Genomic DNA, 19,606 nt, shown 5'->3' on the forward strand with positions numbered 1-19,606 from the left:
AGCCAGGAGCCAGGAGCCAGGAGCTTCTTCCAGGTCTCACACTCAGGAGCAGGGCCCAAGGACTTGGGCTATCTTCTATTGCTTTCCTAGGCCACAGCAGAAAGCTGGATCAAAAGTGGAGTAGCCAGGACACAAGCCAGTGCCATATGAGGTGCCGGCACTGCAGGCAGAGGCTTAACCTACTACACCACAGTTTAGCCCCCTCACCCCATATTAATATTTTAAAAAATTATTTTTCCCCACAATAATGTATTCCTTGTACAAATGAAAGCATACTTCTCTCCCCTAAAATCAGATAACCCACGTCTTACAAAATGCTACATTTGGCTTCAAGTTTTGATATCTGCATACTGTCCATTTCTCTTTTACTTCTATATTTTGAAACTTACTGATTCAGTTGTAAAGTTAACTACTTCAGTATACCCTTTAGAAAATAATGGGAAGAATGACAAGAAATAAAATGAAGATTGATTAAAATTTATAAATGTTTATATGACACAGCAAGGAACAAAATATAAATATGGATTGATACTGTCATTTTTGTACTCTGGTCCTAAGGCCATAATTGGTATTTATGACTTCTCTCTTCATTGTCTGCCCTTTTCATTTGCTTATAACTGACTTTGCCTTCAGGTAACTTTCTCAGGCATGGTTTTTTATCTGTTTGGAGACTGAGAATGGATGTCTTTTTCTCTGGTGGGATCTGTATCCTTGGTAGTATTTTCATAGTCTTGATTTTTTTTTTACCACTAGGCCTGGTAATACCAGGAGATAACAATTTTTTTTATTATCCCTTGGCTTAAAACTTTTTTTTTGGAGGGGTACTTTTGGGTTTGTGATTAATAGAAATTATACCACATAGTTGGCAGTCTCAGCTGCCAGTTGGAATACTTATAGTACTAGTGGAGATATTTCTCTCTTAGGTTCTCAACCCAGTAGAACTCAGGAATATGAAACAACACTTTTGCAAGTTGGTCACAAATGTAATCACAGATATATCATGTCTTTCCCTTTCGCTCTTTGGTATGCAGAACTATTTCTTTTGACCAAGGAATAACTGACATCCCTTTTGTTCTTCAAGACCCATCCCAACTGATCTAGTGGTGGTACTGCCTTTGTGGTACCCTTTAGAGAAGCATTATTGCTGTGGTTTAGTGTTTTGGCTGCAAGGGGGTCAGAGACTACCTATTCATTCTAATCCTAAAGACCCCATGATTGATTAGCTCCTGCAAACTATTCATGCAGTCTATCTTAATTACTCTCTGGCCTTGCTACCTATTAATGGAATTAAAACTACTTTTCCACTCATTAAAATGCCTGTGCTTGTTTTCTTCTATCCTTGAAATCAAAATGGGCAACCTGATTTCAATGTCTCCTACCTATATCCTTGGTTAATAGTTTTTCAGAGGTATGGGTACTCTACTTGCTAGTATATGTTCAAGGTGTTGGAGTAGGAAGAGTGTTTTGGGTCCTTTTAGGGTTCATAGATGGAGAATGTGGTGGAGGGGTAACATGAGTGACATTATTCATGTGTCCTGAAGATGTCCTTCCACATTACCCTCTCAAATATGTGGCATCTCAGCTTCCTTTAAGCATAGGTTATCATTGACTACAATTTGCAGCTAGCCAACTGGGCAAACATTTAGAACCACTCTCAGTCACTGAGAGTGAATTCAGAATTTCTGATAAGCATGCCTATATCAACAAAGCTAGATCTAAAATTGCTTTTCCTTCTTTGGTTTAACGCACTCAGAATCTGTTCCTGTATTTACTTGCTGTATGTTTGTCCATATAAATGACCAAAATCTTATCATTCTTGTGGTGTTTTTGTAATTAACCTCACAGAGTATGCTTTTTTCTGATGTTATTGGAAGTGGATGTATGTGGGCAAGGGTGAAGCAACTAGGAAATTGCTTTGCTCTTCTTGCAAATGAAATTCCCTTGGGCAAGCAGATTGGACTGCCTTTCCAAGCAAGAGAGGGACAATGTTCTTCAACAAAGGAGGAGGGGCTCGCCAGCTGGCAAGGGGGACCTACACAAGGTGAGGGATTCGGGGTGCTGCCAACTTCTCAGATCCTTCTGTACGCCTCCATTTATTTTTTCTTTTTTTCTCTTACCAAGGCTCCAACTTTCATGTGATAGTCTCAATGTGGATGCAAACTTAACTGAGTTGTAATTCAGCAATCCAGAGCATTAAATGTCATGTGTTTGCTTTCATGACCACTTCATCTCTGTTGTTATATGAGGGGGGAAAAAGGTCCTTTTCTTAATAGTACCTGGTTCTAGATTGTGCCTAAAGCCTAGTTTATGGGGATTTGACCTTAATACTCCTTTCATTTAAGCTATCTGCACCCATAGACTATCAGGTGCTCTAACTCGTAGTAGAACTTTTCATATTGTACTATTCTTGGTAGTGCTCTTTCAGTCAACTATAGCATTCCATGTGACCACAGGTGATAATCATATTTATTAGTCATGGTAAGGACTTAACCCTTTCTATGAACATTAATATGATATTCTCTGCCAGAAAGAAATCCAAAATTTCCCTTAATTACCTGAGGATCTGGCCAGTAATCTACTCCCTGGTATCAATTTCTTAGTGCAAACAACAGAAATCAACTCTGGCCAATGTAAGTAGGCTGGGAATTTACTACAGAATAATGCAAACTATGGAGCCCAGAGAATTGACAAGAAGAGGAGACGATTAGGCCTGGGCAAGATTGAACGGAAACAAGGCACAGGAAGGTTTCTGTTAATTGCTGTACTAGCAGGGTTCTTCCTGTGCTGGGCATTGGGCAGTCATCGGGACACTGCTGGGCTCTGGACTCCATGGTTCTCAATACTTAGAGCCATGCCTTTGAATTCTTGACACTTCCATATCTTCTATAATTCCTGTTAGCCCTTGTGTCTTTGCATGACTCTTTAAGATTTCAAATTCCAGGTACAATTAGATTTGTGTTACCTCTCCATGTTCTAGCTTTCAGGGAGGAGAGAGAGAGAGAGTATGCACCCCTCTTCACTTTCTGTGGTGAAAAGTGGTTTTCCTTCTTATCTGTCTTGGGTTTTCCCCCAGGCTTCCCCAAGGGTGGGGAACCTTCTTTCTGCCAAGGATCTTTTGGATATTTATAATATCATTTGTGGGCCACACAAAATTATCAACTTAAAAATTAGCTGGCGCTGTGGCATAGCAGGTAAAGCTGCTGCCTGAAGTGTTGGCATCCCATATGGGTGCCGGTTGAAGTCCCAGCTTCTCCAATTCAGATCCAGCTCTCTGCTATGGCCTGGGAAATTAGTAGAAGATGGCCCAAGTCCCTGGGCCCCTGCACCCGTCTGGGAGACCTGGGGGGAAGCTCCTGGCTCCTAGGTTTGGATCTGTGCAACTCTGGTCTTTGTGGCCATCTGGTGAGTGAACCAGTGGATGGAAGACCTCTCTCTCTCTCTCTGCCTTTCCTTCTTTCTCTGTGTAACTCTGACTTTCAAGTAAATAAAGAAATTATCCTGCTATTTTGATTTTTCAGGCCTTATCATCCCTACCCCAATAGATGCTGGATAGCCAGAGTTAACATATATCTACCATAATACTTTTTCCTAGTGGTTTTTCATCTAAGTCCCTTGGTAGAATTATCCATTATCAGCAAATACTTTTTTAAGCCCTTGTTATGTGCCAGGAACCGTGTTAGGCACTTAAAAAAAAAAAGGAACTATAATAGCATTCATGCTAATGGCATTGTTATGAACTAAGAATAGTGATAAGCAGTATTTGTGCTGTACTTATCTCTTGCAAGTTTTACAAGCTATATGCATTGTCTTTCTCTAAAATACAAATGAATCATGATAACACAGTACATAGTTAGAAGGCAAAAATTGGACCCTGTAGATAATTCATGTGTCATCCAGAGTCACATTTGAGTTTTAGTTTGCATTAAGAATAAGATATCGATTATTTTTTGTTTGCTTGTTTGTTTTTTGAGGAAGCATTCCTTTTCATTTGACCATGGGATTTTTGTGTTTATTTTGATTTTCCTATAGATGTTAACTTCTACAACAATCCTCCCTTAGTTTGAGTCCCTGGCTTTTCCTTCTCCTTTAATTTTCCTATATTGTACCAGTTAAACATGAGCTATAGCTCTACTTAACTTAGACATAAGGAAGAAAAATTACCCAGAAAGTCTTTGAGGGCGTGGGTAAAGAGCCGTTGCGAGCAGCTGAATGTCCGCTGTGGCAGCACAGTTATTTTCTGAGTCAGCTGGATTATTCACGTGTTTCCATCTGCTCAGTGGTGCTGGCCGTAGGAGACTTTCAAGATAATGCAGAGATTTATGCATTCTCCTTCCCTATCCCAGAACAAAATGCAGTTACAGGAAACATTTGAATTTTTTATGATGAAAGGAATAAAAAATTAGGGGACTAATGGGAGACATATGTATACATTTTAAAGTTTATCTTGCAAGAGGCTTATAATTTCTTATAGGTGCTCAATTATCCTTTTTACTGCTTTTTACTAAGAGTTGGAGTTGAATGTTTCACTTCCGTGCTATAGATGCTTATGGTGGTAATGGACTACCACAAAAACTAAGCAGTCAGTCTTACGTGTCATATTTGTTTACTTTGCGAAACCACTGAAGATGAAAAACCTTCTTCTGACCCTTGGCCTTTGGACATTAGAGTTCTGGGTTTTCCAATCAATACACTCTTTCTTTTCAAGTTTTCATCTGTGCCTGTCTGCTCGTGGCCTGTGTGGCAGAGGTGTGGGTTTCAAATAAGTTCAGAGTGTGCTGCAGGTGGCTGACAGGATGTCCTCACTGGCCCGGTCCTGTTTCAATTACAGGACTCTCATGCCTTAGCAGGAGAACTTCTGGGAAGTGACTCTAGATTGTAGTTGGATTGCAAAGGACAGTTTCATTTATTGACTGAATACCTCCTATGAAGAGGCACTGGGCCAGAAGCAGGAGATAAAAAGACAAGAAAGTAGTGTCTGTTCTCAAGAAGCTTGCTGTTAGGGCCAAGCTGGAGATCGGTTACCTGTGCTGGATCTTCCTCACATTCCCAGCCTCTGAAAATTAAGTTACCCCAGGACTTAGTCCTTGGATCGCATCTCTTCTGTACTCATCTCCCACATACTTGTAGCCAGTCCATGGCTTTAAATGTCTTCTGTTTTCTGAGAAGTGCGAACTTTGTATCGTCGGCTCTGATCTGCTCCTACATTCTAGTCTAGAATTTCCAACCACCTGCTTGACATCTCCCCTGGATGTTTAAACCTAGTGTATCTAAAACTGAACTTGTGATCTTGACACCCTCCATAACCTGTGCCCTGCCCTCCACCCCTCCACCACCATGTCCGCTCCTCTGCCAGGTTCCTCCATATTCCCATTCATGCCCTTGACTTCTTTCTCCTAAACCTAGCCCCACCACATCTAGCCCATTGCTTTTTTTCTTTTTCTTTCAGCTGTACATTCAAAAAATATACATAGCGTATGGTCACCATTTACCACTCACTTTAGCTCAAGCCTTCACCCTCTTTTTGTTTCTCTCTTTCTTGTTTTCTTTTGAAAAATTTATTTATTTGAAGGTCAGAGCTACAGAGAGAGAGGGAGAGACAGAGAGACAGATCTCCCATCTACTGGTTGACTTCCCAAATGGCCACAGCTGAGCCAGGCTGAAGCCAAGGGGCAGGAGCCAGGAGCTTCATTCAGTCTCCCACATGAGTTCAGGGGCGCAAACACTTGGGGCATCTTCTGCTGCTTTTCCCAGGACACTAGGAGGGAGCTGAATAGGAAGTAGGGCAGACAGGACATGAACCAGTGCCTATGTGGGATGCTTTTGTTGCAGCCATGGCTTTTTCCACTGCACCACAGTGCTGGCCCCAGGCTGTCACCATGTCTTACTTGTGTTCTTACAGTAATCTGCTCACCAGCCCCGAAATCTTCCCTTGCTCCAAGGTAGCCTTTCTCCATATAGTAGCCATGTTATAAAAACTCAAGTTTATAAAAAACAAACAAACAAAAAAAAGCATGGCCCCTGCTATTTCCAAACACACTTTGCACACTCCTACCACAGGCCTTTGCGCCTTTCCCCTTGTTGGGAATGTGCCCAGTTACCTGCTTGATTCTCCCTCGCTGCACTTCGCTGTTAGGATTGTTTCTCTGCCTCCTGTGTTTAAAATAGCACACTTCTGAAATTCTCTTAAACTGCTTTTGTTTCCTTGTCATTTATCAGCACCTGACCTACATTTCTTGTACCTTTTCTGTCTCTCTCCGCCATGCTGTAAGCTCCGTGGAAGTTGAGACATTTTCTGTTTTGTGCCTTGCTATCTCCCTAGCACGCAGATCAGTGCCTGACAGTGGAGCAACTGTTAGTAAGGTGATGGAATGAGGCCAGCGTGTGGCATAGTGGGTTAAGCTGCTGCCTGATAGGCCAGCTTTCCATGGGGGTGCAAGTTTGAGTCCCAGCTGCTTCACTTCCAGTCCAGCTGCCTGCTAATGTACCTAGGAAAGCAGTGGAAGATGGTCCAAATGTTTGGGCTGCTGCACTCACGAGGAAGACCTGGAGGAAGCTCCTGGCTCCTGGCTTCAAATGGGTCCAGCTCTGGCCATTACAGCCATTTGGGGAGTGAACCAGTGAATGGAAGACTTCACTCTCTCTGTGTGTCTCTCCCTCACTCTCTTTGCTCTGTAACTCTGCCTTTTAAATAAATACAGAAATCATAAAAAAATATGATGGAATATTTGCGTTATGTTATGAGAGCACAAAAGAGAGGGCTTAGGTCTGCCACCAGAGATTCCTTTCCTAAAAAATAAATGAGTTAACCTGGTGAAGGTGAGGGGAGAATATTCCAGATGGCTGTGAGTAACACGGGATGTAAAGGCCCAGAGCTACAAAATGTGTCTGGTATGTACACTACTTTCCATGTGGTGGGACTGGAGACAGGCAGGACGTGGGGAGAAAGGTGGGAGCCTGGACAGGCTTTGGAGACTTGAGTATGGTGCACTAGGAGGTGAGGGCTTTCTCATGGGGTTAGGGTAGGGAAGTCACAAGGGCAGATCTTGGTTTGCTGTTGAAGGGGAAGCTGGGAGACACCCCGACCCCTAGTTAATAGTGGAGACTGCCGGCGCCGCGGCTCACTAGGCTAATCCTCCGCCTTGCGGCACCAGCACACCGGGTTCTAGTCCCGGTCGGGGCACCGGATTCTGTCCCGGTTGCCCCTCTTCCAAGCCAGCTCTCTGCTGTGGCCCGGGAAAGCAGTGGAGGATGGCCCAAGTGCTTGGGACCTGCACCCGCATGGGAGACCAGGATAAGCACTTGGCTCCTGCCATCAGATCAGCGTGGTGCGCCGGCCACAGCGCGCTGGCCGCGGCGGCCATTGGAGGGTGAACCAACGGCAAAAGGAAGACCTTTCTCTCTGTCTCTCTCTCTCACACTGTCTACTCTGCCTGTCAAAAAATAAGAAATAAAATTTAAAAATTTAAAAAAATTAAAAAAAATAGTGGAGACTTTAGTAAGCAAGATACAAGCTTTGGACACTGTTTAGAGAAGTACACACATTAGCACTGCATTTCACTATAGAATTTGAAGTGGTTCTCAGAAAACATGTTAAGTTGTTTTCTGGTGCTGGTAGTCCTAGGTTCTTTAGGGTTGTGTACGTATCCTTTAGACAGGAAGAAAGCTCCACACCCAGGGCTCCTGCACACATTAATGTGTTCATGATTAATATTTTTGCCTTTTAGCAGATGTCTATCTAGTGTTGCCTTTATGTATTGGTTTTTCCTTTATTTGCTTTCTTTCTCCATTTCCTCCAAGAGATTAAATTAAATTACCTCGTTAGTACCTAACTAATACTCATACACAATCCTCCTCTGGTTAATCTTTGAGAGAAAGAAAGAAAAAAAAGATGCAACTTTTTTTTTTTTTTTTAGAAATCAACATATTGTATCCTTTGAGGCTCAGGGATTTTGTTTTTGTGGACAGCAAGGGGAAGTTAACGCATTGATTTGGGGTGTCTCTTTTTTCACGCTTCAAAAATTTTGCTTTTCATAAAGGGAGTTAGCAGAGACATAGCTCCAGTGAACAATTCTTTAATGGCAGAAAGAAATGCTTTTGTCAGAGACAGGGTGGCAAGGCCAGAAACTTTGAGGCCGTTACTCTCCTTTGGTGCCTCACCTTCTGTGCGTCCTGAAGAATCCTTACAGTGCGTCCCGGGAAAATCCTTCTTTATGATGTCCAGGATCATATTAGGAATTCCTCAATGCTTGTTTGACGGTCCTTAGTGGCCAGTGCTTCGTAGCATATGGAGAGTCTGGTTTTTCCTGCCTCAGACCGATGGCCTTTCTGATGAGCGGGGATTGTCTCTTGGGGCCATGGTGAGAGCAGGCCAGCGGCCTGCACTTGGACGCCACCCGGATGAAGGCTCGTTTTGTCTTGGATGCTGGAGAAATCCTAGTGCCCTGTGCCCCTTCCCTCTTCTCCCTAGCACACAGAGGACCTGCTGTTGTGAGGAACATTGCTAGCCTGGACCTGCGTCTCCTGGGCTTCTCCGTGCTGCCAGGCTCCATCATCCGCTGTCAAGGCGGTGACACAGCACCGTGCGCATTCAGCTCTGAGTCCAGGGGAAACAGAAGGGCATTCTCCCCGGCGCACCAGGGAGAGCCTCTGAAACGCGAGCTCTCAGCCTTTGTCATCCCAGTTACCTGGGACTTTTTTTTTTTTTTTAATTTCTTGCTGCTTTCCCAGCCAGCAGAAGATAGTGACCCCTCCTAATCTTGATTGGAGATATGTATGAGTGTTGGAACCTGCTTGCAAAGGGAGGAGAGAACCAGCCCTCCCAAATCAGGGTCTTGGGGGCAGATGTCTCTGCTGTCTGAGCTTCTATTTTGTCCAGGACAGGGGCCATTTTTATCTCTTTTTGTTTTGATTGCTTTTTAGAATTAAAAAAATACACCTAGACATTGCTGTTCACATATTAAAGCTGATGATAACTCATATTTGCTGTATGACACATTATTTTTTTAAACTAGAAAGAAATAATTCTACAGATAAAATTGAAGTATTTCTGCTCTCAGTCCTATTCCTCATTCTCAGTAACTATTAGCAAGCATTGCTGTGGATCCTTGGTGTCTATTTTGTGTATTTTATAATTTCATTAAAATGTAAACTAAGATATTATAATTCCATGTCAATCTGCATTCCTCTTTCTTCTCTCAATCTGTGGCTTTTCAGTCTAGCCTTTTTTTATTTTATTTTTTATTTTAATTTTTTAATTAGTTTTTAACAGATCCAGTGTGCTTTATAGATACAATTATAAGAAATAATGCTATTCCCTTCTCTCTCCCTCCCTTTCTCCTACCCTTCTTCCTTCTCCCTCTTTTTTTTTTTAGTTTTTGAAATAACATTTTAAATTTATATTACAGTAAAAGAATTTAATACTTCACTGAATAAGAAGTTTAACAAGTAAAAAGAAAAAAACCCTTAAGTTTAGTGGGAATATAGACAATGGCTATAAATAATAATTAAATGGAAAAATGACCATTTCACTCAGTAAATTTTAAAGTAATCAACAGATCATTAAAACTATAGTAGTATAACATTTTTAACTATAGGTTTCACAAAGGTATAAAACAAAGTTTTACAAAACTATATCTAGTCTTTTTACTTTGTATTTTGTTGAAGGCTTAAATTATGCTTTATTTTTATTGTATGTTTTTTTAAAGAAATCTGCTCCCATCCAAAAAAACTCCTCTTTTTTTTTTCTAAAAGTGTTTCCACAGCTGTGGCTTTGATCTGACTGGAATTTATTTTTGAGTGTAGTTTCAATGGGAGATCTGAGAGTTTCTTTCCCCTTGCGTGGGAAATTGGTATTCACCACTGATCTACAATGCCTCTCAGTCACTGGTCTCGTTTCTTGTCTGCATGCTTCTGTTTTAGGGCTCTGTTCTGTTCTGTTGGTGTACTTGTTCATCTCTGTATCATTACAATGTTGTAAACCACTTTATATTATATTAAGTCTTAATTCTTGGTAAGGATAAGTTTCCCTACCTTATTGCCATTACTTATATTATCTTAGTTTTGTACATACTTTTTCATATTAAGATCAGCTTATAAATTTCACAAAATGTCTTGCTGTAATTCGAACTCTGAATGCATTGAATTTATTGACTTTGGGTGTTGGGGGGGAGGAATTGACATCTTTTTTTAAGATTTATTTATTTTCAAAGAGTTATATAGAGAGAGGGAGAGACAGAGAGAGAGGGAGAAACAGAGAGAGAGAGGGAGAGGGAGAGAGAGACAGAGAGAGAGATCAGTCTTCCATCTGCTGGGTCAATCCCCAGATAGCTACAATTGCCGGCACTGGGCCAAGCTGAAGCCAGGAACTGGGACCATCATCTAGGTCTCCCATGTGGGTATAGGGGCCCAAGTACTTTGGACCATCTTCTACTGCTTTCCTAGGCCATTAGCAGGGAGCTGGATTGGAAGTGGAGCAGCCAGGACATGAACTAGCATCCATATAGGATACTGGAGTCACAGGCAGTAGCTTTACTTACTATGCCACAATGTTGGCCCTAAGAATTGACATCTTAATGTTAACATGTCTTCCTTTCTGTGAACATAGAGTATCTTTCCATTTAATTAAGAACATTTTTTATATCCTTCAGCAATCTTTCCTAATTTTCTCCCGAAGGCTTTTCACGTCCTTGTTAAATCAATTTTAGATGAATTACTCATTGTGTCATTGTTTTAAGTGAAATCATTTTTTTCTGTCACTGCTTCTAATTGATTATTGTTGGTGTATATGAATGCTGTTGATTTTTTTTTTTTTTTTGATAGGCAGAGTGGACGGTGAGAGAGAGAGACAGAGAGAAAGGTCTTCCTTTGCCGTTGGTTCACCCTCCAATGGCCGCCGTGGCCGGCACACTGTGCTGATCCGATGGCAGGAGCCAGGTGCTTCTCCTGGTCTCCCATGGGGTGCAGGGCCCAAGCACTTGGGCAATCCTCCACTGCACTCCCTGGCCACAGCAGAGAGCTGGCCTGGAAGAGGGGTAACCGTGACAGAATCCAGCGCCCCGACCGGGACTAGAACCCGGTGTGCCGGCGCCACAAGGAGGATTAGCCTATTGAGCCACGGCACTGGCCCTAATGCTGTTGATTTTTATATGGTTTTCATCTATCATGTACAGAATAGTTCTTCTTTGCATTCATTTGGATTTCTGTGACTTATAAGCAATTGTATCTTCAAAATAGTTCTTTTTTTTAAAAGATTTATTTATTTACTTGAAAGAGTTACACAGAGAGAGAAGGAGAGGCAGAGGCAGAGAGAGAGAGAGAGAGAGAGAGAGGTCTTCCATCCGATGGTTCACTCCCCAGTTGGCTGCGATGGCTGGAACTGCACTGATCCCAAGCCAGTAGCCAGAAGTTTCTTCCAGGTCTCCCATGTGGGTGCAAGGGACCAAGCACTTGGGCCATCTTCCACTGCTTTCCCAGCCCATAGCAGAGAGCTGGATTGGAAGCGGAGCAGCCGGGACTTGAACTGGCACCCATATGGGATGTTGGTACTGCAGGTGGCGGCTTTACCCGCTGCGCCACAGTGCCAGCCCCAAAATAGTTCTTCCTTGTTCTTGGATATGACCTCCAGTATAATATTAAGAATGAGCAATTAAAGAGACCATTTTTATCTCATTCCTCACTTAAACAGAATGCTCCTGAAGTTTCAGAGTGAGGTATTTTTATACAGAGTATGACTTTTCTGTACATTTTCAGTAGATACCCTTCATCAGCTTGCATGAGGAAGCCTCCATCTGTGTTTTTCTAAGTTTCTTTTATTATGAATGAGCATCAAATTTTATAGAATGCTTTTTTGCGTTGAGATGAACATATTTTCTTATAAATCTGAATCTTAATGATATGTTTTCAGATATGTACCATCTTTGCATTCCTGAAAGAGTCAGTTCTATTGTGAAATATGAGATTTTCTTTTTCAACATGCAGAGTTTAACTATATATATTGTTATCTGGGATATTTTCATATACTTTTAGATGCAAAATCAGTCTATAATTTTATATTGTTCTCTTCTGGTCTTGTGAAGGGCATACTAGCATCTTAAAATGAATTGAGCTGAACATTCCCTATTTTGCAATTAAATTAATGCATTAGGTTAAAATTTTTCTATCCATTTACAATATTATATTTGAATTTTTAAAATATTTTAAAAATTTTCATTTGAGGGATTGAACAATTATTTTTAAAAATATACAGAAAAATAAGTTACCTGTCCACTCATATCCTTAGCAACCACTCAGCTATTTGGTCTCCAGGCAACTACTTACTATGGTTTCCATTGCTAGTCATTGCATAACTGTAGAAAATTTACTTGAGTGAGAGAGAGATGGTGGAAGAGACAGATTACAGAAGGAGATGGAGGAGAAAGAGCTAGAGAGCTTCTATCCGCTGGTGCACTCCCTAAGGCCTGCAACAGGAGGGACTGGCTTGGACTGACCCTCTGACAACCCCTGACCTCATTTTTGTTCTTATAGTTTTGACTTTTCCAGAATGTTGTATAAATGGAATCAGTCCACATATGGTCTGTTTTTAATTGAAATTTTTATTGAGATAATTATAGACTCATATGCAGTTGTAAGAAATAATACAGTGGGATACTGTGTACCCTTTACCTAGTTTTCCTCATTTGTAACTTTAAAAAATACTTTATTTGTTAATTTATTTATTTATTTATTTATTTGAGAGAGAGAGAGAGAGAGAAAGTGTGAGTTCCTGTCTGCTGATTTAATCCCCCAAATGGCCTCAGTGGGACATGGCAAAGATTGGGGGGCCCTGAAGCTGGAAGCCGGAAGTGGGTAAACTCAATACAGATCTCTCACCTGGGTTTCAGGAACCCAACTAAGTGAGTCATTACTGCTGCCTTCCGGAGTCTACGTTAGCAAGAAGCTGAAATAGGTAGCCACAGCCAGGAGACTAACACAGGCACTTTGATGTGGGATAGATAGCTTAACTGGCATCTTAACCACTTAGCCAGGTACCCACTCAAATTTTATAACATTTTGTAGAAGTTGTCACAATCAAGATCTTTTTTTAAAAAACTTTTATTTCCAAAGTACAGTTTATGAATGGCTTTTCCCCCTCATAACTTCCCTCCCACCCACAACCCTCCCATCTCCTACTCCCTCTCCTATTCCATTCACATCAAGATTCATTTTCAATTCTCTTTTTATACAGAAGATCAATTTAGTATATATTAAGTAAAGATTTCATCAGTTTGCACCCACACAGAACATAAAGTGTAAAATACTGTTTCAGTACTAGTTATAGCATTAATTCACACTGAACAACACATTAAGGACAGAGATCCTGCATGAGGAGTTAGTACACAGTGACTCCTGTTGTTGACTTAACAATTTGACCCTCTTGTTTATGGCATCAGTAATCTCCCTAGGCTCTAGTCATGAGTTGCCAAGGCTATGGAAGCCTTTTGAGTTTGGCAAACTTCGATCTTATTTAGACAAGGTCATAGTCAAAGTGGAAGTTCTCTCCTCCCTTCAGAGAAAGGTACCTCCTTCTTAGATGGCCTGTTCTTTCCACTGGGATCTCACTCACAGAGATCTTTCATTTAGGTCCCCTTTTTTTTTTTCTTTGCCAGAGTGTCTTGGCTTTCCATGCCTAAAATACTCTCATGGGCTCTTCAGCCAGATCTGAATGCCTTAAGGGCTGATTCTGAGGCCAGAGTGCTGTTTAGGACATCTGCCATTCTATGAGTCTGCTATGTATCCCACTTCCCATGTTGGATCGTTCTCTCCCTTTTTTATTCTATCAGTTAGTATTAGCAGACACTGGTCTTGTTTGTGTGATCCCTTTGCACAATCAAGATCTTAATATTGATACAGTCCCTTGATGTTATTCAGATTTCTCTCAGATTTCTCTAACTTGTAATCATCGCTCTCTCTCTCTCACTCTCTCTGTATGTTCTGTTTTATTGTATATGTTGATTCTTTTAATCACAATTTGTTTAACTCTCTGGAGGGCATCTGAAAAGCATCTATATTGAGTCTAGTGTTTGATTTTTACAAATAAAAGAATCCGTAAACATTCATGTACAGATTTCTGTGTAAATGTGGGTATTTGGTCCTCTAGGGTAAATATGCCCAGGAGTGTGATTGCTGGGTCATATGGCAATCACACGTTTAGTTGTATAAGAAACTACCAAACTGTTTTCCAGGACAACTATAGCATTTTATATTCTCACTAGCAATGACTGTGTAATGCAGTTTCTCGCATACTTGTCAGCATTTGGGCTTGCCACTACTTTTTTATTGTTGCCATTGTGATAGGTGTGTGCTGTCTCATGGTGATTGTTGACTTTCATTTCCCTGGTGATTGGGGATATTGAACATCTTTTCATGTGCTTATTTGCCATCTGTACAGCTTCTTTGGTGAAGCATCTGCATGTTTTTCATCCATGTTTTGATCAAATTGTTCTTTACTGCTGAACTTTGAGAGCTGTTTATATAGAAGCCAGTTCTTTGTTGGATATTGGCTTATGAACATTTTCTCTTAGTCTGTGGTTTGTTTTCTTTTACACTATCTGTTGTTGAACAAAAAATTTTAATTTGAAGTCTGTCAGTTTTTCCTTCTACAAATTGTGACTTCAGTGTCAAGAGCCCATTGCCTAGCCGTAGCTCTAGATGATTTTATTGATTTTTTTTCTCCTAAAAGCTTTATAGTCTTAAATTTTACACTTAAGTCCATAATTCATTTGGAGTTAATTTTTGTGTAAATGTGAATTTAGACCAAATTCCATCTTTTTTTTTTTTGCTTCTAATTGTCCATTTGCTCCCACACCGTTAGTTTTAACAAATATGATCTTTTTCCCATTGTTTTGCTTTTGCACATTTTTCAGAAATCTGAAGTATATTTTCATGGATGTTTCTGGATTCTTTATTCTGTTCTATTTATCTGTATGTCTGTTATTCTATCAATATACCATTATCTTGGTTACTTAAGCCATATAGTAAGATAATATCTCACAGAGTGATTCTTCCTATTTTCTTTTTCCATATTATTTTGGCTATTTTAGGACTTTTGCCTTTCCATAAAAATTTTGAACTAAACTTGTGTTTATCTCCAAGAAAGCTTTGCTGGGATTTTGATAGGAATTTTATTAAACCTATAGATGAGTTTGGGGAAGACTGACATTTTTGCTATGTGGAGTGTTGCAGTGTATCAACACAATATGTCTCTTCATTCAGGTCTCCTTTGGTTCCCTCTATTAGTACTTTTAAATTTTCACTATATAAGACATAAACATGTTTTATAAGAATTTTACTTATTTCATGTCATTTGAAAATATGGGCATCTTCATTTCTTTCTCTCTCTCTCTCTCTCTCTCTCTCTCTCTCTCTTTTTAAGATTTTATTTATTTATTTGAGAGGTAGAGTTACAGACAGAGAGAGGGAGAGACAGAGAGAAATGGCTTCCATCCACTGGTTCACTCTCCAAATGGCCTTGACAGCTGGAGCTGAGCTAATCCAGAGCCAGGAGCCAGGAGCTTCTTCCAAGTCTCCCATGCAGGTGCAGGGGCCCAAGGACTTGGGCTGTCCTTCATGCTTTCCCAGGCCAAAAGCAGAGAGCTGGATCAGAAGAGGAGCAGCTGGGATATGAACTGGTACCTGTATGTGATGCCAGCGCCGCAGGCAGAGGCTTAGCCTGTGCCGCAGTGCTGGCCCCTTTATCTGCCTTTTCAATCTGTGTGAATTTTATTTTTTCTTACCTTTGTAAAGTAGCTAGAACTTCTAGTTCTGTATGGAATGAGAGGAGTAAGAGTGAACATCCTTGCTTTATCTTCCTCTCCCCATTTTAGGGAAGAGCAATCAGTCTTTTACTGTTAAGTGGAATATTAGCTGCTGGATTTCCATGGATGTTCTTCATCAAGTTGAGCTCACCCTTCACTATTTATAACTTACTGAAAGTTTTCATTGGTTGGTCAATTTTTCAAGTGCTTTTTCTGTATCAATTAATACCTTACTTTTCTTCTTTTGTTTGTTCATATGGGAGTTGCATTAATTGATTTTCAAATGCTGAACTAGCTTTGCACACCTGGAATGAATCCCGTTTGGTCATAGTGTGTAATTATTTTTTATATATTGATTTGGTAATATTTTGTTGAGCATTTCTGTATTTAAGTTCATGGGAAATACTGGTTTATAATTTTTTTCAACTTTTTTGTGCTTTTGATACCAGAATAACACTAACTTCATAACGTTGGAAAGTGTTTTCTCCTCTTCTTTTGTCTGAAAAAGATTGTATAAAATTGGTGTTAATTCCCTTAGTTAATGGTTTTTTAAACATTAAATTATGGCAAGATGCACATAACATTTATCATCTTAGCCATTTTAAAAATTATAGTAAAATATACATAGAATTCATCATCTTAGCTATTTTTCAGAAGATTTATTTATTTATTTGAAAGGCAGACTTACCAAGAGAGAAAGATCTTCCATCTGTTGTTTCACTCCCAAAAGGACCTTAACAGCCAGGGCTTGGTCAGGCTGAAACCAGGAACCTAGAACTCCATCTGAGTCTCCCATGTGGGTGACAGGGGCTCAAATACTTGGGCCATTTTCTGTTGGTTTCCCAGGTGCATTTGCAGGGAGCAGTGTCAAAAGAGGAGCAGCAAGGACCCCAACTGGGGCCCAATGGATTGCCACATCACGGGCAGCAGCTTAACCCACTACACCACAATGTTGGCCCCCATCTTCACCATTTTTAAGTATTCAGTCTAGTCAAGTTAAATACATTAGCATTGTTCTGTAGCCTAGCTCCAGAACTCCTTTCATCTTGCAAAACTCAAATTCTGACCCATTAAATAACAGCTCCACATTTTCTCTCTTTCCAACCCATTCTACCTTCTATCATTGTGATTTTGAATAATCTGGGTACTTTAAGTGGCATCATACAGTATTTGTCTTTTTAAGGCTTAACTTCACTTAACATAGCATCCTCAAATTTCATGCATATTATAACGTATGACAGGGTTTCCTTCCCTTTTGAATGAAATAATACTATATACATTATATATGTATAAAGTATGTGTATATTTTTATGATATACATCATATCGTTTATCCATTCATCTATTGATAAACATTTGGGTTGCTTCTACTTCTTCCCTATTGTAAATAGTGCTGCTGTGAATATGGGTATGCAAATATATTTTTTCAGCACCTGCTGTCAATTATTTTGGATCTATACCCATAAATATAATTGCTGAATCATATGGTAAGTCTGTTTTTAGTATTTTGAAGAATGATTGTACTGTTTTCCATAGTGGTTGTACCATTCTACAGTCTTACCCACATGGCACAAGGATTTCAAATTCTCCACATCCTCACTCACATTTATTATTTTCTGTTAAAGTCCTAATGGGTGTGAACTAGTATCTTTTGATTCATATTTCTCTAATGATTTCATGTGCTACTGGTCATTTGTGTATCGTCTTTGGAGAAATGTCTATTCAAATCTTTTGCCCATTTAAAAATTGTTACTTTGAGGGCTAGTGCTATGGTATAAATAATAAAGCCACTCTCTATGACACTGGCATCCCATATAGGCACAGGTTTGTGTCCCAGCACCTCAACTTCCAATCCATCTTCCTGCTAATGATCTGGGAAAAGCAGTAGAAGATGGTCCAAGTATTTAGACCCCTGCCACCCATGTGTGAGACCCAGGGAAAGCTCCAGGCTCAGCCCTGGTCATTACAGCCATCTGGGGAGCAGATTGAAGACCTCTCTCTCTCTCTCTCTCGATCTATCTATCTATCTATCTATCTATCTATATCTATTTATCTATATATATATTTCCTTTTTTAAATTAGATCATTTAGTTATTTGTTGTTGAGTTTTAGGAGGTTTTGATATAGTCTGGATATTAGCCATCTAATTAGATATGTGATTTGCAAATACTTTCTCCCATTATGTAGCCTGCCTTTTCACTCTATTGATTGTATCCTTTGATACACAATGTTTTTATGCTTTGGTGTTCCATTTGTCCATTTTTGCCTCTGTTGCCTCTGCCTTTTGAGTGTTATATACAAGAAATCATTGTCAAATCCAATGTCTTGAAGGTTTCCTCTTAAGTCTTCTTTGAAAAGTTTGATCACTTTGGTTCTTACATTTAGGTCTTTGTTTAATTTTAGCATATGGCACCAGATCAAGGTGCACCTTCATTCTTTGGCACGTAGACATCCAGTTTCCCAACACCATCTGTTGAAGAGACCATTCTTTCCCCCAGTAAGTGATCTTGGCAATCTTATTGAAGATCCTTTGATCAAATATATGATGGTTTGTTTCTGGGCTTTCCATTCTGTTTTGCTGGCCTGTATATCTGTCTTTATGCCAGTACCACACCATTTGTATTACTGTGACTGTGATACTTGTATGTTTTAAAGTTAGGAAGTGTTAAGTCCTCCAACTTTTTTCTTTGTTGCTTTGGGGGCCAGCGCATGGCTCACTTGGCTAATCCTCTGCCTGTAGCGCCGGCATCCCATATGGGCATTGGGTTCTAGTCCTGGTTGCTCCTCTTCCAGGCCAGCTCTCTGCTGTGGCCTGGGAAGGCAGTGGAGGATGGCCCAAGTGCTTGGGCATCTGCACCCACGTGGGAGACCAGGAGGAAGCACCTGGCTCCTGGCTTCGGATCGGCGCAGCGCCAGCCATAGCGGCCATTTTGGGGGGTGAACCTACAGAAGGAAGACCTTTCTCTCTGTCTCTCTGTCTAACTCTACCTGTCAAATAAGTTTAAAAAAAAATGTTTTGGCTATTTGGGGTCTAATAAAATTCCATAGACATTTTATAATGATTTTTCCTAGTTTTTCAAAAATTGCTATTGGAATTGTGATAGAGATTGTGTTGAATCTGTAAATTGTTTGGGGGTAATATAGATAGATGTATTAACAGTATTAAGTATGCCTATCACTTCTTAGCCTTTTGGTTAAGATCAAGTGTGACAGTATTAATTATACCAGTCTATGAACCAGGTATGTCTTTCCATTTATGTGTCTACGTTGATGTCAGCAATATTTTATCATTTTCCAAGTTGTTTTCCTTTTTAAAATACCATTGATTTCTGTCTATATCTTTTTATTTCCTTCCTTCTGGTTGATTTTCTCTTCATTTTGTATTTTTTCATGTAGAGATGTAGATTTTTTATTTGAAGCTTTCCTAATAAGTGTATTGCACTATAATTTTCCTCTCACTGTTGCCTCTATAGCATCCCAAATGTTTTGATAATCACATTTTTATTTTCATTCAGTTCTATGTTTCTGTGAAAATTATTAAAAGATTCCCTTGAAATCCACGTTTGCTGAGTTTATTTTTTTTTAACATGAATGGTTGTTAAATTTAATCACATGCTTTTTCCGTATCTCTTAAGAAGTTCATACTATTTTTCTTAAAGTGTCAACCAGTGGTTTATTTTAACTAAATTTTTGAATGTTTAACTGCCTTTGATTTCCCAGAATAAATCTCACTTCGTTGTGATGCATTATCTTTTTACATATATGGGTGAATTTGATTTGCTAATATTTTGTTAAGGATTTTCATGTCTATGTTTG

At 39.9% G+C, this 19,606-nt stretch overlaps 1 protein-coding gene across 15 annotated transcripts in view; it reads left to right on the top strand.

Annotated features, from left to right (window-relative positions):
* Window positions 1-19,606, top strand: part of TBCEL (tubulin folding cofactor E like) — a 91,121-nt gene that overhangs the window by 54,085 nt on the left and 17,430 nt on the right. For 3 of the 15 annotated variants that reach the window (XM_051819476.3, XM_070047326.2, XM_070047325.2), the window contains one exon: window positions 18,194-18,287. The exons of the other annotated variants lie outside the window; for them this stretch is intronic. In XM_051819476.3, coding sequence (XP_051675436.2) covers window positions 18,194-18,287 — 94 coding nt within the window. The remainder of the gene's footprint in view (window positions 1-18,193; window positions 18,288-19,606) is intronic. 15 annotated transcript variants of the gene reach the window in all.

The sequence above is a fragment of the Oryctolagus cuniculus genome, chromosome 1 (assembly GCF_051225735.1).
Source record: "Oryctolagus cuniculus isolate XC-2025 breed Fujian yellow rabbit chromosome 1, ASM5122573v1, whole genome shotgun sequence".
Lineage (NCBI taxonomy): Eukaryota > Metazoa > Chordata > Mammalia > Lagomorpha > Leporidae > Oryctolagus > Oryctolagus cuniculus.